We start from the raw sequence: 18,156 nt of genomic DNA, 5'->3' as shown, positions 1-18,156 counted from the left end.
GAAAGGAGCATTCCATCCTTTAGGAGAAGCCAATCCAAAGCATGTTGTTTTAGAAATAGTAGAATTCAAAAACAACTTATGGTTCTGGATGAGGCATGCTCGGTGCAAAGCCTCTGTGCCTTGCACTTGCCAGCTTTTAGAACCCCCAAACTGATTTAAGGTCAATTGTATCCTTTCACAACTCGTAGCCCCCAACTGCCAACTGCTCAAGAAAGGACTTCGAATACAATAATTTAGTATCGGTAAGTCTAACTTTGGATTTGGATTTATCACCTATTTTAAAATAAAAGGCATTAGGATTAGATTGGTTAAAATCTGTAAAGTAACTGAACCTCTTCAAAAAGGTAGCAGAACTGCCTTGTACAGGAGCTGGACAGTGTTCCCACTGGGTGTAATTTACAGTGAGTCTCCTGGTATTAGCTTTATGTAGATAGTGATTGCCAAAATGTTGATAACAATACAAATCACATAATTAGCAGACTCCAAGTATTAATCTTCAGCATCAAAGGCAGCATAATATTTCAAATCAGAAAAACAATGATTGATTGGCCTGAATATCCCAATCATCAGAACGTATATTTTGTTTAACCACATCCCCCATTGACAGTCTAAGCACATTGGGGACATTTATAACCTCAGTTGGCCCATGAATTTGAAATCAAACCGCATCCCACACAATCCCGTCTAGGACAGGCCAATCTGTGATGTTAACAAAAGCTAAGTCTCTTTGCACTCTGTGCGATGAGGAATGGGGAGCCAAAGTTCCATTGATATGTCGAATATCAGTTCTCTCCTCGACATAGTGTCCATTGACGAGACGGAAAAAATAAAATACAAAACCAATTGTCATAAAAAGGTAAATCGAAAAAAGCACCATCCAAATATAAGTCCAAGGGGGAATCAAAAAATGTTATTTAAACAGTCTTGCCAAATTAGAAATCTTCAAGGGCTTATTAGATGTGTGTGATACAGTGTCAAATGAAAATCTGGATTCTGTAGCCAAGCAAGTTTGCAAATCAGGCATCGATAAGTCAGTAGGATAAGTATAGGCAGTTTCATCATGTTGAGTACCAGGCAGTATACTCAATAAAGGACTGGAAATTGCAGGCAACTCGAGAGCAACATCAGGCACAGGATTGGAAACCGGGGCCAAAACAGAATTTCTCAAAATCGAAGGACTGAGACTGTCGGTGTCATACTAAGAAGAATCGGCCACTCTGTGTATCTTGACATTGTCAATGGAGATATACCTGTTCTCCTTACAACCTGGAAGTGGTGGTAAAATGACTTTTCTTGTGCCCTTCACACCAAGCACTCGAACCGGAGCTCGATAAGAGGGACCAAATTCTTTCTTGTTATCGATCTTCTCACGAACTAGTTCTCCAACTTGGGGTAGCCAGCCAACTACCGGGATCTGCAAAGCATCAGCCGAGCTGGAGGGCAAATGTTCCTTTGCAAGACTGTCTCTTGTCTTTTGTAGATCCTGTAAAACATTGCAATGTTCATCTACGTCAAAGGAGGAGGCTTGAGCCACCAAGTCTAGACCGTCAAGGTCCGGTACATACATCTTGATACCAAAGAGCATTTCGTATGGGGTCCGCCCACCCAGAGACCTTCTAGGGAGATTATTAAGAGCACGCTGCACGCCATTGAGATGGGCCAGCCAGTTCCTGCTAGTGCCTATAACTCGAGCCGTCAAGGACTGCTTTAAATCTCGGTTCATCCGTTCCACAACACTATTACCCTCAGGTCTGTATGGAGACAAAAACTTGACTTGTACCCCCAATGAAGTCATGGCATCCTTATACGTCTTAGAGGCGAAAGCCGGACCCTGATCCGAATGGAAGGTACCACAGGCAAAAATCCCTACAAAGATACGCAAGGCACTTATGACAGTCCGTCAATCAGCGCTGCGGTGCGGCCAGACCTACACAAAGCATGTGCATGAATCAACTGCTACTAAGATGTACTTATACGCAGTATCGGAAGAAAAAGGACCACAGTGATCTAAATAAACACACCCAAGGGGTTTATTAGAAATGTACAACTGTGTCTGTGGCGGACGCGCAGCAGTCAAAGGCTTAATCTGCTGGCAAATGTCACATTGAAGGACATAATCACGCGTCTGTTTGTACAGTCCCCGCCACCAGAAACGTTGTTGTAACTGAGCTACAGTAGCCGAAGCGCCCGCATGCGCAGACGCAACACCTACATGGGCTGCAGTAATCAGAGTAGGCCTGCGGTCCGTATTGGGAAGCAATCTCTCACAAACGTCAGGTATTTTCACATAAGGAACTTTATCAGGACTGAAGTGGTATGAATACTTCAAAGGGAATCCTTTTGGATATTTACCTCCCTTCTCATTTGCAGCAAAAGCTGCCAAGATATCATCATCAATCTTACTTTTGGAACGTGTAACTGCTGCAACCAAGTATGTCGACATCGCTGATTTTGCTGCCTCATCGGCAAGCGAATTGCCAACAGCGTGGACTCCCACGCGCTGATGACCGAGAGTATGAATCACAAACACGAGTGGCAACTGCTCTACAAGCTCAGCCACTCGGACCCAGATCATTTTATGTTTTATTGTGCTACATTTGGAATCACGAAAATCATTCTGAATCCAAAAGAAAAGGTTTTCATTGTAAGACTGGACACAGTAGTAAGAATCACTCACAATAAGAGTTGACACACCAGGATCAGCGTACTCCAATGCAAGCATCAGAGCACGAAGCTCTGCCAATTGTGCGGTGCAGTCCCCTAGAGTCTGCGTGTGCACGACTCTGGACTTGAACTCGTTGTTCAACATGGCACCTACCACAATAGCGCAAGCGGAAACGTATGCGTGTTTAGAACCAGGCGCTACCTGCGCAGAACCATCAGTGTATATGATGCAATGGAAGTCCTCCAAAGGCCGCATAGCCAAAGGCGCAGGATGAACAAATTCATACTGCAAAAACTCCTGCGACTGTAAGGAGGCATCAAAAATAAATGTGACATCCGGACACGTCAATGATGCGGCCCATTGTATCCACCGAGGGTGCAAAGCTTTAGAATTAGGTACACTGGCTCTCGTCACTGCCTCTAATGCAGGAAACGGGGTTACAACCAACATGCGTTTACCCTGTGACAGTGCATGTTCCTTGAGAATCGCCATTTGCACTGCTGTCAAAACTTTTTCCACAGAGGAAAACCGCATTTCAGCCGTAGTGTACAGGTGTGACTTGTAAGCAATAGGTACTGTGTCTCCTTCGTTAAAAGTAAGGTACGTGAAACTCACCGCCCCAGGGATGATTCTTATCACCAGGTTGCTGTGGTTATTACGGGTCAGTAAGAATTTTGATTCTAGAAGATCAGCTTGCAAAGATTGCAAAATCGTTGAATGTTCAGGCAGCCAGCAAGATTTGGTAAACGTAGGTTGCATCAGAGCATACAAAGGCTTGATACGCTGGGCATATTCGGAAATATAAGTACGCCCAAAATTTAAAAATCCCAGCAAGGACTGTAATTTTTTCAGAGTTGTGGGAGAACGCTGTTGTGCGCATTTCTCCAAGAAGTGAGGGGCCAATCCTCGACCTTCATTGTTGAGCTCCTAGCCCAGGAACAACACTGTGCACTCTGCAATGTGTGACTTTGCAAAGTTAAACTTGTAACCGAAGTCCGCAAAGTTACAAATTATGCGGTCAACGCCACACAGATGCGCCCAAAGCTCGTCGTCCGTGAGATAAATGTCATCCACATACGAACACGCATCAGTGTCTATCCTCTCTAAAATAGAGACTATACGGGCAGCAAACACGCCTGGACTATTCTTATAGCCCAAGCGTTTAAAATGGTGCTGTTTGCCGCCACAGGTAAAACTGGACCACTAGGAACTCAGTCCGTCAAAATTGTGGGCAAAAAAAAACATTGGATATGTCAAGTGTAGTTTAAAAACGTTTACGCACAAGACTATCCACTAGAGCAGAGCCGTGAGTATTCTGTACTGCACAGGTACAGCAATGCGAGTTCAAATGCCGGTAATCCAATACCAAACGGTACAAACCGTCAGGCTAGGTTACAGTAAAAAGAGGGTTATTCATCGGTGACACACAAGTTTCAATCACACCTTGATAGTCCAATTGTTCACGCATTTCCGCGACGGAAGCCTTAGCTTCACGTCGGATGGGATATTGAGGTTGAGGCTGTGGCATAGACTGTAAAGGAATCTCGTGGTGCGGGGAAAGTTTATCCGAACTACATTGTGTATGGTACAAAGCCGGCGCAAGAGCCTTAGCCAATTCTTCTGCAGAATTCAGTGCATGCTCTTTTGAGACCGTGTGCGCGAAACTAGGGCGGATTACATCCTCCCCTCTCGGAGCTGCGAGCACAAAAGGTGGGGGGCAGTCAGCCTCCACTAACAAAATATCATATGTAGTCGTAAGATTCTCCCAAAATACCCCTCTGATTGTACGTTGTACGTTGAATGTCACCTTCAATTAAAAGGACAATTTCATAAAGTCTATCAGGCGGAGCTACTCTAGTATCAGCTGTCTCGACAACAACATATCGACAGTCGCTGTCACATTTAGTAGCGGAGGCAGGGCCTCTCGCACTATGGTAATCTCCACCGCACTGTCCAGCAAGGTCAGAGCCCATGTCTGATTCCGAAGCTGAGTTCTCACTATCCGTGGCATATCTCGCTGTTAAAGCAGCAACTTTCTTTTTCTGAAACTGGGGTCTCTTAGGTGTTGAATCGTCCTGCTTGCCTTTACCGTCTTTCGGGCCGGGATGGTCGCGTCCTTGCTGGCCACCCCGACCTCTGCCACCTCCTCCACCTCGGGTCGATGAGGCCGATGAGTCCTGAAAAGAACGATGAGAGCGTTGTTCAGAAACCTGAAAACTATCAGGTGATTTTAGCATTGCGCGATCGCGCAAGTCATAAACCTGTTCTGTAGGCGCAGGCACTGGTGATGCAGGACAAGACTCCTGTTTCTTCTGTTGTTGTTTACCCTGTTTCTGTTTTTGCAGCCAATTTTGTTTTTTGGTCTTGGGCTGATCATCATTCTCTGACTTCGGCCATTGGGGTTGCTTTTTCTCCTTAGTGGAAAAAGGCTTGAGACCCACGCTATTGCGGCCCACGGTTTTATAAGCCACCACAATAATCCTCGGTAACTGTCGGGGTTTGTCGGCATCGGGAACCGCCTGTAATGCATTGGACACCTGAAAGTTCACGGCATCCCCCTTGACATTCGCAAGTAAGAGATCGGAAACTACATCAAAGGAGCCGCATAGGCTCATACCCAATTCAACCGCTGCCTCAGGTCCGTGCTCATCTTGAACACGCTTAATGACCGTCGGAAGGACAGTCATGGACGGAGTGCCAAAGCACCTCGCATAAACTGCCGCAAAGATCTTCCCCCACGACTCACAGTCACCAATGTCTGGGGTCAAGTCCTTTAGAATCCTGTATTTTTCACCAGGAGTCGTGTTGGGAAATACTGCTTCCAGATGGTCAAACTTCTCAGCGCAAGCCAGAAAGGAAATTCATCCTTATCCTGGGGGTGCTTTCCCATCACTGCATTGACCATTACAGGGCTAAGTTTCATTCCCCCCTGTCCAGCAGGAAGCGCCGCCCCTTCTGGGGCCTCGCCCGGGAGATTGCAGGTAATGTACTGCACTAACGACCTAATTACATTAATTGAGAAAGTATGTAACTGCCGTAAATCAACAACGGCAACTGCCCCATGTTGAGGATGTGGTGTATATCCAGTCAAAACAGGCCACGTAGTGTCTGGAATGGACAAAGGACCTAACCTCGGTGCCGTCAAGGAGTGGGGTAGGGCACTATCAAAACAAACTCGGTGCTGCCAAGCATCAATCGGAACTTCCTGTGTCCTATTTGCAGCATATACCTGCGGCACAGCGGTGGGAGTGTACTTGTCGAACACATTGGTATTAGCGTTCACAGCTGGGAAGGTCACCCACGAATAAAATATTTTGTATGGGTAAGCCACCTCTGCACTCACCACCATACTCACGGCCATGCCATCCATGGGGACATGATAATCCTGCAAGTGATTGCGCACCGCAATGCGACTATGTTGGGGAATGTCCACCGCGACCATAGTGGCACAGAAATAGAAAGGTACAACAAAAAGTACGTAGCACAACTGGGTAGTAATTCAAGTAAACCGTTTAGAAAGAATCAAGCTTGAAAGGACCTTTATTAATATAGGTAGGTTTGTCCGACACCACTGTCTTCCGGAAACAATAGCGAAGGGTGCTAATGACCAATATAAGCACTACTCAAGTGTCATGTAATAAGACCACCAACGATCGGGCGCCGTGTCGCAGGGATTCTGCTCCTACACAGAACTGTGCATAGAGACTTAGAACCTCAGTGAATTAGGGTGTGCCAAAACTCACCTTAGTATCCAAAATCCTCTACCAGACTAGCAATCAGTGTCTCATTGGTACTTACAAAACCCCAATGATTAAGACAACTCAGAACATGGACTTAGAACACCTCAGGTAACGTGGAACACATGAACACTCTTTCGTTATACTAACATATCAATCCAAAACGAGGAGTCAATGAGGACATGTGCAAGTTTGAAATGTTTATTTCTAATGCAGTGTTCTCAAACGCAGTATCTTAGCTAATACAAGCAAACATATTACAAAGATCAAGGTTATGAGCATAGTTACTATTCCATAAAATACGAAGGGTGAAAGCATATTAAAATGCTGAAGGAAACAGGTCTAAATAGAACTTCAGTTTACCCTCCCTAGCTAGTATATTATATTATATCTACAGAAGGTCTCTTTGGGTTCAGAAGGGCAGGCCCATACCTTTAGGTTCAGTGGAAATGGATCACATCATCTCCTACACCAACACTCTGCATACGGATATTCATCAAGAGTGTGTCTCCCAAAGTTGGCCACAGCTGCATCCTATTATGTCTACTCTGTGCGCTGATCAATCCAAACAATAAGCGCTGTGTTGAGATAACCTTGAAGGCTTCAGCACTCACTGTACAGACATAGCTTACCAAGCAAGACTGATATTTATAAGAAAACATGTAATTCTCGTGTAAAGCAAAATACCTAACTAGGCAAAAAGCATTAATAACAAAATGTGTCGTGTGCAGAGGCAGCAGGAATGGAAAAATGGCGTTTAAAACTCTAACTAGCACATCCCAACTTAACACAGTGCAAAGATGAAACCAATACATAAGACACCCCTATCTCTAGGCAGAGTCATTAGTCTGAAAGCCCGTTTTGGGCGTTTACTAACTCATAGAAACCATGAGACAAACTGATCTAACTTTTAGAACCATGATTTATTTATCAACAGGGGAATTGCTCTAAAGCAATATAACTTTTAGGGGAGAAATATCATTTTAACGACATTACATCAGCCGATCAATGTCAGGTGTAAGTTATTCATTCTACAGGCATCCAAATCAATTTTTTTGTATAAGTGGTTTAAGATTAATCTCGACAATTTCTTCGGATTTCGAGCTAATTTCTATGCCTAGATATCTAGCACTTGGTACTATCTGCCAAACTACTCACCTGGCATTATCGTTACAAATTATTTGAGTTTTGCCCTCATTTAGATGATACCGGGAAATCTTGCCATACTGTGAGGTTAAAATATTAATTTCATCTAAAGCTGACTGAATGGCTAAGTCATTGGCATAACCCACAATTTTGAAATCTCCTCCCTTAGCATGCACAGGTTGGATTACCTGGTCATCCTGGATCTTCCTAATTAGAGGATCAATGTAGATGGCAAATAACGGGGAGCACCGTTTACAACAAAACTTTTACCACACACTACCATTACAACGCAGGAATTACAACGAAAGTCGTTACAACGACTTTCGCTGGAGGGCACTGTTGGATAGGGAATAGTTTAATTTTCTATCCAACACCTTCCCTACTATCCACGGGGACTGGAGTTGGAATAGAAAATTACACTTTTCCACTATCCAGCGCCCCCCAACGCAAGTCGCAGTAACGACTTGCGTTGTAATACCTGCGTTGTAAATCATGCATGGTAAAAGCATGCGTTGAAACGTCATACAACCGGCAAATAACAAGGGGGAGCACGGACAACCTTGCCTTGTTCCTCGCAATGTATTGATTTCACCGGACTGTGACCCCATCACAGATACTTTGGCGATTGGGTCTTCGTACATGCTCTCAATAGCTCTAAAAAATCTTTCCACTGTATCATAATACTTTAGAGCAGCCCATAAAAAAGGCCAGGAGACACTATAAAATGCTTTTTCTGCATCCAGCAGAATTAGGGCAATAGGGTCTCCTGTAACCTTGGTTTAATCGAACAGGGTAATTGTCCGACGTATGTGATCAATGGTTTCCCGACCAGGTATGAAGCCATGTTGTTGGAGGGGATACAATTTTTTTAATAACTGATGCCAATCTATAAGCAAAGATCTTGGAGTAAATGTTTATATTGCTATTAATGAAGGTAATAGGCCGATATGAGCCTGGATCTGTCGCTACCTTCCCTTTTTTTTAAAACGTAACTATCTTCACCATCCTCCATGAATCTGTAGGTGTATCACCGCTGTGAACTGCACTAAGTATCTCTAACATTATTGCTATGAGCTGGGCTTGGAAGATCTTATAAAATTCCCCTGGTATAAAATCTGGACCTACCCCTTTCCCTGATGGAAGAGAATCTATGGCATGGGATACTGCCCCCAGATTAATCAGAGAACCTAACATATCTTGATCCTCAAGGGGCAATACATCTAATTCAATTCCGTTGAGATACCTTTGAGTTTCAGCCCGTAGCTCATAATTATCCCTTATATCCTCTGAATAAAGTTTTTGATAGAATTTCTGAAAGGTCACAAGAATTGCCCCTTCATCAGAGACCATACCAACATCCGGATCTACAATACTAACGATCCGCGAAGATGCCACTTTTTCATTGTTCCGTACCGCTAACATATGGCCCACCCTTTCGTTGCTCTCATATACTTTGGATCGACAAGCTAGGTATTTGCCCGCGGAATTAGCTAGAGAAATTTCCGTTATGGCTGATTTTGGTATTGAGATCCTAGTTTTTGACATTTGGGCTTCACCCCCCACCGCTAATACCTTGACCGGGTTTGTTTCAGCATCCCCCAACACTTTTTACAACTCCAAGATCTTCTCCTTCTCGTTTTTCTGAGTTTCCCACTCATACCGCGTGGTCTCAATCCCTGATCCCTGCTTTAAGGGTATCCCAAACGTTTTGTATGCCTGTGCTACCCATATTCTCCTTTAAAAATCTAGTTATCCACATCGCCATATACTCTATATATAAATTATCCCTTAGTAAACCCCTGTTGAACGTCCAGCTACTCTGTTGCTTCTTGAATTTGATATTAACTTCTAATACAAGCGGATTGTGATCAGACATTACTCCAGGGAATTTAGTTATTTTTTGCACCCTGTATCAAACATTGAGAAATAAAAAAATAATCTAATCTAGAGTGGATTTTGTGTGGCGCAGAAAAATAAGTAAACCCAGGGTCATTGCTCATAGCTTGTGCCCACATATCAACCAGGCCATGCACTCCTTCATTTGGACAAGAGACTTAAAATCTTTCGGTTTCCGCCCTTGATACCCTAGTTCTGGGTGATTAGCAACCGCACAGTCTAGGTTAATGTTAAAATCGCCACATAATATAATCGGGGATGGCCAACCCACCAATTCTAAACTTAACCAATTATAAAGTTCGGGATCATCCAAAACTGGCCCATAGATGGAACAAAGCGTAAACCTATTATTATCAATAGAGCATTGTATAACAGCCCACCTGCTGTATTTATCGGCTGAAGAACAAACTGTATTAGCCAACACCCGACGTACAAATATGGCCACACCTTTTGTCTTGACTTCCTGCTTTGTCCAAGAAATTAATTGAAACCCATCAAATTCCGAAAATGTATTATGACTGGCTTCAATATGGGTTTTTTGGAGGCAGATGATGTCTGCCTTCAAGATTCTAACATCTTCTCTGACCCTGCGCCTTTTAACTGGGTCATTCAGCCTGCAAATAATAATAGAGTCTACCCTAATACACCCAATTTTTTGTGACAAGTGATTCTACAATTACTGATCCATAATCTAGAAAGAAACCTATCAGAACTATTCCCATACATCAACATGTACAACCATTATAGCATACAACCCCCTTTCCCTGGAACGGATCCACCACCCTCATCACCCCCCCACACTCGATCCATTGTTCAACTCCTACAGTCCGAAAAGCCAGATATACGTCTTCCTTCTGAAACACTGCTTACTGAAGAGTTTGCCCATGACATCTTAGTGGTAATACCAGATAACTACTACATCTTACAATCTAACCATTCCCCATAGAAAGTGGGGGGTGGGGTTGCAGCTATCATCGATAAGGATCACCAGTTTAAGTCACTAGGGATCACTGGTTTTCCCTCTGTTGATAGTTTGGTTTCTAAATTTGAATCCCCCAGTCATCTTTCAATTGCGCTCTTTTATATAGACCTCCTTATAATATGCCTACTTTCCCCCAGGCTTTGGCGAAATGATTCCTCTCTTAGCCATTAACCACCCAGATTTCTTATTATAGGTGATTTTAATTATTGGCCCCATGACAAACAGGAGACTGCCAGCTCAACAGAACTGACAGATCTTCTTTCCGGAATGAATTGCACCCAACATGTGCGCGAAGCTACTCACATAAAGAGGCACACGCTGGACCAAGTCTGTACAGCTAAACTGACGATCTCGACCCCCCTGATTTCCCCTGGTACATGGTCGATCTTCATTTTCTTTCTTTTACTCTTTCTGATGTATGCCCCATTAAAACCCTACTGGCAAAGAATTACATGTCCAGAAATTGGAAAAAGTGCTAACATTGATTACCACTGCTCACTTCTAACCACTACGGCCCCATCTGTACCAGAACCAGTTCAAACACAGGCAGCGAACTTCAAGTTATGGCTTGAGTCTGCATGCGCCAGCATTGCCCCTCTTAAGTCAACTAAGATTCTGAGACCGCATGACGCACATCAGTGGTTCTCTGATTATCTAAATACTAAGAAGCTGGCGCTGAGACAAGCAGAACACAGATGGAGACTCCATTATCTGGAAGAAGATAAGACCACTTATATTAACTTGATGAAAGAATGCAAAAATTCCATTCTCCAAACTAAGGCAGATTATTTCTATAAGAAGGTTCTAAACTCAGCAAACAAGTCTAAAAATATTTTTTCTATAGTAAACGAGCTTTCCAAACCAGACATAATCATGCTAAAACCAATCCCCTCACAGTCCTTCTGTGATTCTCTTAACTCATATGTAATGGAGAAAATCAATGCCATTAAGGCTAATATTCCAACCACCGTCTCTTACATTGACGTTCCCAACATTTGTAGATCTTCGTCCCAGTTGATTCTGATTCCCACCATTTCTCAGGAGACCTTCCTAGGTTTACTAAAAAAAGTTGGCTCTGGTTCCCCAACTGTAGTAGTATTTCTTTATTCGGTTTTTATCAGGTAAAATAACCATAAAAGCATGTGACACAAAATTACATTTCACATTCTGCATTAAAACAAGATACTGTCTCATAAAACATTTTTTTAAAGTGTGTAATATTCTAAAAACTGGCAAATTTACTATTAGATGCTCTGTAATTTATACAATATTAAAACAAATTCATGATATGTACATAGAACCTTATAATGGAACATCATCTAGCTTTATGCGTGCATATTTAGGTTATTAATGCTCATAATTATACAACGATTTTTATAGATTTAGTCAGTGTCGGAAGATACATTTCAGAAACTTAACAATGTACTTCGATGTCCACTCCTCACCGAGGTACTGTAAGAATAGCAAGGCCGGGCAGCATCTTCTGATATCCGTATGTTTTAATAACGGAATCAGCCAAGCCTTTCTGTGCTCCCTGTAAAATGTACAGAAAAAGAAAGTGTGAATGGTTGCCTGACTTGAAGTCTCATCGCACGGACATAAGGGTAAATCTGAGACCCAGTTATTTCTTGTAGGAAAGGCAACCAGACTATGTAAAATGTTTAACTTGAACCTAGTTAGGAGAAATCTCTCAAAGGTGGTGGAATCATGAGTTAAATAAGGCTGGATAGATAAAGTTGTTTGAACAGCCAGGGAGTGTTGGACAAATGGTTTAGAAGCTTCTTTGGTTATCCGTGTTTCTTCTAGATGTGTAAGGGACAACACCTGTAGTGTCTTCCTTGAAAATGGCCGAATAGAAGTTGGTACCAGGTAATATTTTTCCAGTCCTAGGTCGTTTAAGAAGCATTTTATGTTTGATAACCAGCCGATCTTATGTGACTGGTCCAGGTCCATACAATCTGAAATGATTCGCTGTGTGAATGTGTTTTTATCTGTCGACCAAATACGGTGCCAAAGAAGAAGTGGTTGTATTTTTGCTAAGTCCGATCAATGAGAAATTCCTAATTCCATGTGACACGAAAAAGTAGATACGCTCTTTGGTGCTGCTAGAAGGAATCTCAAGAAAGCGTTTTCTGCCACTTGTAAGCTACTGGTATTTACATACCCCCACACTCCAGCCCCATACAGCGCTACTGATTGGCATTTAGCTTTATAAATCTTTAAACGCTCTACCGGCGGTCTCTTTCCCAATTTTTTGGAGAGATTTATGAGGGCCGTAGTAGCTCTCATGAGATGGAATTTTATGGATTCAATTGCTGGTTTCCAATTTAATTTATGGTCAATAATAATTCCCAAGTATGGGTACAGTGATGGGATTGCCAATTTCTCCCTATTTTGATATATGTCCTTTGTCCTTTTTTTCCCTGGTCCTGCTGTCATAACAAAGGTTTTTTTGATATTAATACATAAATCCAGCTTACCCATAAATTGGGAATATCTATTCAGCGCCCTCTGCAGTTCTAAAGGGGTACGAGCCAGTATCACCGCATCATCCACGTAAAGTAGAGCTGGAATCGGACGGTGTGTTATTAATGGAAGGTCCTGGCTCCCGGTCAGAATAGCTCTCTCCAAGCCGTTGGTGTAAAGCGTGAAGAGAAAGGGAGCCAGGACACAACCTTGTCTGACTCCTCTCTCTACTCCGAACGACGCGGATAGCTCGCCCTTTATCCTAAACCTCACCCTAGCTGAGGAATTGGAGTATAATTCGCTCAGGAAATTTATCAAAGATAGATCCACTCGCATGTCCAGTAACACAGACCAAAGTTTAGCGTGGCAAACGCAGTCAAAGGCTGCTGACAGATCCACATATGCCAAGTAGATACTGCCCACATTTGCACATACGTACTTGCCTAGTAACAGCGTCAGGTTTAAGGCCTGTTCAACTGTCCCTAGGCCCACGCGGAACCCAAATTGAATGTCCGAACGGATCCTGCCATCGTCCGCCCACGGCTGGAGGCGTTCAAGAATAATTCTGCCCGCCACTTTTCCCATGGAGTCCAGCAGTGAGATCGAACGATAGCAGGATACTTCCTGACGGTTCCCTTTTTTAAAAATGGGGACCATGATTGATTTGGACCATGAGTCCAATAGCCTCACCCCACAAGCAGCCTTAAGTACCCTAGTCAGAATTGGGGCCCAAAGGTCTAAATTTGATTTAAATAGATCTATTGGAACCCCATCAGGACCCGGGGCTTTGCCATTTTTGCTTGCTTTTAGAGCCTGTTGAACCTCGTCAATAGTAATTTCTATTGTTATTGGATAAGGAAACACGGGTTGAGCAGAAGTTATATTTTCTTGCCTATGCTTATTACCTGGACCTTTCTCAAAGATCTTTGAAAAGTGCTCCACCCAGGTCATTTCGTCAATAGCCACATCAATGGCGGGTGAGTCTTTGTGAATGGTTAGGAAGGGGGATTTAATCACAGCCCAAAAGGCTGAACTATTTTTATGGATACAACTTTTATGTAGTTGGTCCCATAGAGCCTGTTTTAATTCGGATTTCCTATCCTTTATTGCTGTATTATATTCCCTCCTAAGGGTTGCAATTTCTTGGGACACCCTATTTGACTTTTGCAGAGCTATTTTTAATTTGGAATGCGCTGCTGTACATCTGTGGTTGAACCACCCTGATTTATTCGATTGGTTATTTTTAACTTTACGAACAGTGCCTCATTTATTGCTTTTAGGACCCCCCTAAAATTACTTAATACTTCCTCGTCCAATGTGGACAGATCTAAACATTTGAGGATTGGAAGACAGGCAGTATTTATGACTCTCCTGGTGATTTCTGGAGGATCGACTTTCTCCCATTTTTATGGAGAATCCATTTAATCTATCCAAGTGTATGGTGTTTTGCCTCAGTGCACTAACTATACTCTGTGTGCTGTGCTCACAAAGTGGTCGAAAAATTAAACTAAGAGCACAGTGATCGCTTAATACATTAATAAGTGTTGCAAAATTAGTGACACTGTTACCCACAGTATTAGATATCAGAATAAAATCTATGGTGGTCTCCCTGCCCCTACCAATAAATGTTGGTTCCAGCAGCTGGGTGGAGGTATTCTTTTTGTTTACAAATATGAGATCCAAATCAGAAAGAGTTTCATTTAGACAATTTCCAATACTTGAGTGGGAAAAATGAACTATAGGATCCATTTTGGTCTGTTATCCCACACAAGTTCCAGTTACTATGTTGGCATGGGTGTTGATTAAAATCACTACCCCAGATAATTGTAGCTCCTTCAATAGACCCCCTTACCAAGGCAGCTAGTTGGAAACGCAACTGTCGCAATACTGTCAACAGTTCTCCATCTGGTAAGTTGTTATAAAAATGTACTAGGAGAACAGTATCCTCTTTACTAAAACGAAGACTCAGTATCTGGAAGTTCACTTCCAATTCAACAGGGGTTATTTTCACTCCCCCTGTTGAATTTGAGATGAATACACTTAAACGGGCTTTTGCTCTGCCAGATGCTACATGTAATGCGGGGGAAAAATAGGTTTTATAACCTACCAGATGGATTTCAGTGGTATTCCATTTCTCCTGGACACATATTATATTGTAATTCTAGAAGAAATTCAATCCAGTGCCATTTTCTACCTTAGAACGGAGACCGGCTATGTTCCAGAAAAGAAACGCAATAGGGGAACCTTCTTTAACTGGGATATTATCTGCTGACACTAAAGTCTGTTCTACTAATAAGTCGTCAAGCGTTCCGAGTGCCACATCCTTTCTGTACAGAGGAGTGGCTGGAACACTTTCTGATGACCTGGCACTTTTACTGCCTACTACAGAGTAGATTATCCCCTTTTCAATGCGATTTAGTTCCACTGGAAGTAAGCTAAGATCCAATGATTTAAGCCTGTTTGCCTTCAAGACCAGTAATGGGGATTGGTGAGACTATTGGCTGTATAAGTTCATAGCAATCCCGAAGACCTGGTTGGGGAGTCAAGCTACTCCTTCCAGCCCGGAATGCATTGAGAAGCGATTAAAAGTGGGGACGTTAAAACCAGAGCGTTCTAAATTGCACCCATATAGGGCGCGAGATCTTAAAGGATTTGCCAACAATGAGTGAGGGTAGAAATAACTTAAAAAGCGTGTTGAAATTTCTTCCAGGCCTCTGTCGGTGTACCACTCGTCAATGTGTCTAATTACTCTAGGGTCTCTGAAATTGATGATAATGATATCCCCTCTTATATTCTCCGGTTTATGACCCACCCATCCCAAGTCTTCTTACATGGAGAATTTCAAAATTGATATTAGGAGGTAATGGCCTATTGTTACTCAACCAGTATACCACTTTGTTTTTGAGCTCTTGATGGCTTTCAGTTTTTTCAGCTACCAGTTCCGGAACCCCAGTCAATACTACGACATAGGGTGCCGCCTCTGGTGGCAGATCAATTTTTTGCTGGTTTACCTTTGGGTTTTTAACGGGGGGAAGCATCCTAGGTGCAGTTATTTGAAAGTTATCTAGTTTATTGGCTTGCCCTTCCCCTCTTTCTCCCCTGGGAGTAGTATGGCCTTTTTCTGTTGTCAAAGGAGCAGAGGTGTTCTCATCTGGTACTGGGAGTGGATCCTTACTGTATGGTTTATCAGCTGGTAACAACCCTGGTAATGTGGTGCACGTAGGATGTTTTTGCCTATAGTTTGTCAATTCCCTAGTTAGGTCCGTATTGGTTGTGATTGCTTTTTCTATGGATCCCAGTTGTTCTGCCATTCTTTTAACCCTCTCTACTAGTGGCAATATTAGAGATTTAACCAATTGCTCCATGCTCCCCATCAGTTCTTTAATAGAATGGGAGAGTGGGGATTGGTAATCTAACATGCTCTTCCTTACAGTTATTCCTGGGCTCTTTGGAGGACTCCGTAATAGTTTCAGAGTTTTTGCACTTCTACCTTTGTGGCTGATCCCTCCTCGCTTTCTTTTTTTTTGTTTTGGGCCCTGGACCTGATGTTTTATTGTGTGTGTTCTTACACGAGGTATGCCTAGGGAATATCATAGGTGATTGTTCCTCAGATATAATTTCTACTGGAGATTCTACGTTTGAATCATTCTTATTTGATTCAGTTGAAACTGTTTGGTCTTGTAACTGTGGTGGAATACCAATTTCACCAATAAGATCTTTTTCCATACTGTGGACTGGTGGAGTGGTTGCTAGCTGGATAGAACCCAGGGATGAACGTTTTTTTGTAGAGATGTTCCGAGGATAGATGCCGTTCCGTGATTTCTATCTCTCGTTCTAGTACCGAAACAGCCCTAGTAATAAAGTGATCCAGTGTTCCTCTAACAGAACCTCCCACCAGGGATTTCCTGCCGTTACTGTGGCGTGAGCTCATATTTCTGTGGCTTATATTGCAAGGCTGGACTCAAATATAATTTAGGAATAAAAAATAAGTAACCCAAAAAAGCAAAACTACAATGAATAAGTTATAACACTGCGTGATCACGCAATACAGAATGGTATAGGTCCGGTAATTTAAAGTTCTATAGAAAGAAGAAAAACACTGTGACCTTACTGTGAATGTCCCAGAGCCACTGTAATGGGGTCGGCCCAGCCCAGCCTCGGCCTGCCACAGACGGCCCGCCCTTTGCCCGGGCTTAGCCCGGCATCTCCCGCATGTGTCCCGCGATGCGGAGGGAGTGCTGGTGGTATCAGTGCCTCTGGGCGCGGAAGTGGGCATGGGTGGGCGTGGCAATCCCCAAGGGTGTTCTGGGGGCTGTAGTCCCCTCCTGACAGCGGCCGCTTGATGGTGGGATTTGCGGCAGCAGGCGGGAGCAGGAACAGCCAGCAATGGCCAGGCGCTGAACCGCGCGAAGGAAGCAACTGGGCAGAAGCTCCTAAAGGGAAAGTTCCAGGCAAGTGTCAGTAGAAGCGTCACCCCAACTGATTGCTGCCCTCCTCAAGTCTTTCAGGAAGTTTTTACTAAATGCCAGGATCCCCAACTCTCTCTTCTTAACAATTCACGTGAGTCTGGCATTGTCACTGACCTTTTTAAAAGTGCGTAAATGATCCCCATTTTGAAGAAGTCAGGCGCGGATCCATCTATTCTAAGTAACTATCTCCCTACCTCCTTACTACCTTACCTTGGTAAGGTCCTAGAGGCATATGTTTTGACTCAACTTAGCTCCTTTGTTCTGGACTCTCACCAGGCTGGTTTTTGACCCGCTTATTCTACAGTCAGTCATCCTGACAGTCATGGATGATCTCAGAGGGGGGGCGGATAGGGGACTTACCCAGGCCCTGGTTCTCCTAGAGTTGTCTGCAGCTTTTGACACGGTCGATCATAACATTCTGATTGATCGTTGCACCAATACCAGGATTCAGGACCTGGCTCTGAGGTGGCTCTCCTCCTTCCTCAGGAACCAATTTCAATCAGTACGTCTTACCAATTTCTCCTCTAAGAAAATGGAATTGACCTGTGGGGTTCTCCAAGGCTCCTCCCTCTCCCCACTTCTTTAGAATTTGTACCTCCTCCCTTTAATCTCCTCCTTGCGAGAAAGGTAAGTTGGGACATATATTTACGCTGATGATCTTCAATCGGATTTCGATATCAATCTTTCTCCATCCTCTGTGTCTCATTTTCAAGACACTATGATTTTCATAAGTAAATGGATGAATGAAAATCAATAGAAGCTGAACCCAGATAATACTGAGCTTATCCTCACTGG

The 18,156-nt window shown here is 43.2% G+C and overlaps 1 protein-coding gene across 1 annotated transcript; it reads right to left on the bottom strand.

Annotated features, from left to right (window-relative positions):
• Positions 1–1,927: 1,927 nt before the first annotated feature.
• LOC147723075 (uncharacterized) lies at positions 1,928–3,157 on the bottom strand. Its single transcript, XM_086967437.1, has one exon. The coding sequence runs from the start codon at positions 3,155–3,157 to the stop codon at positions 1,928–1,930; it is 1,230 nt and encodes a 409-aa protein (XP_086823563.1).
• Positions 3,158–18,156: the final 14,999 nt, after the last annotated feature.

Source organism: Lissotriton vulgaris, chromosome 4_1 (genome assembly GCF_964263255.1).
Source record: "Lissotriton vulgaris chromosome 4_1, aLisVul1.2, whole genome shotgun sequence".
Taxonomy (NCBI): Eukaryota; Metazoa; Chordata; class Amphibia; order Caudata; family Salamandridae; genus Lissotriton; species Lissotriton vulgaris.
This window is presented reverse-complemented; position numbering and strand designations above follow the sequence as displayed.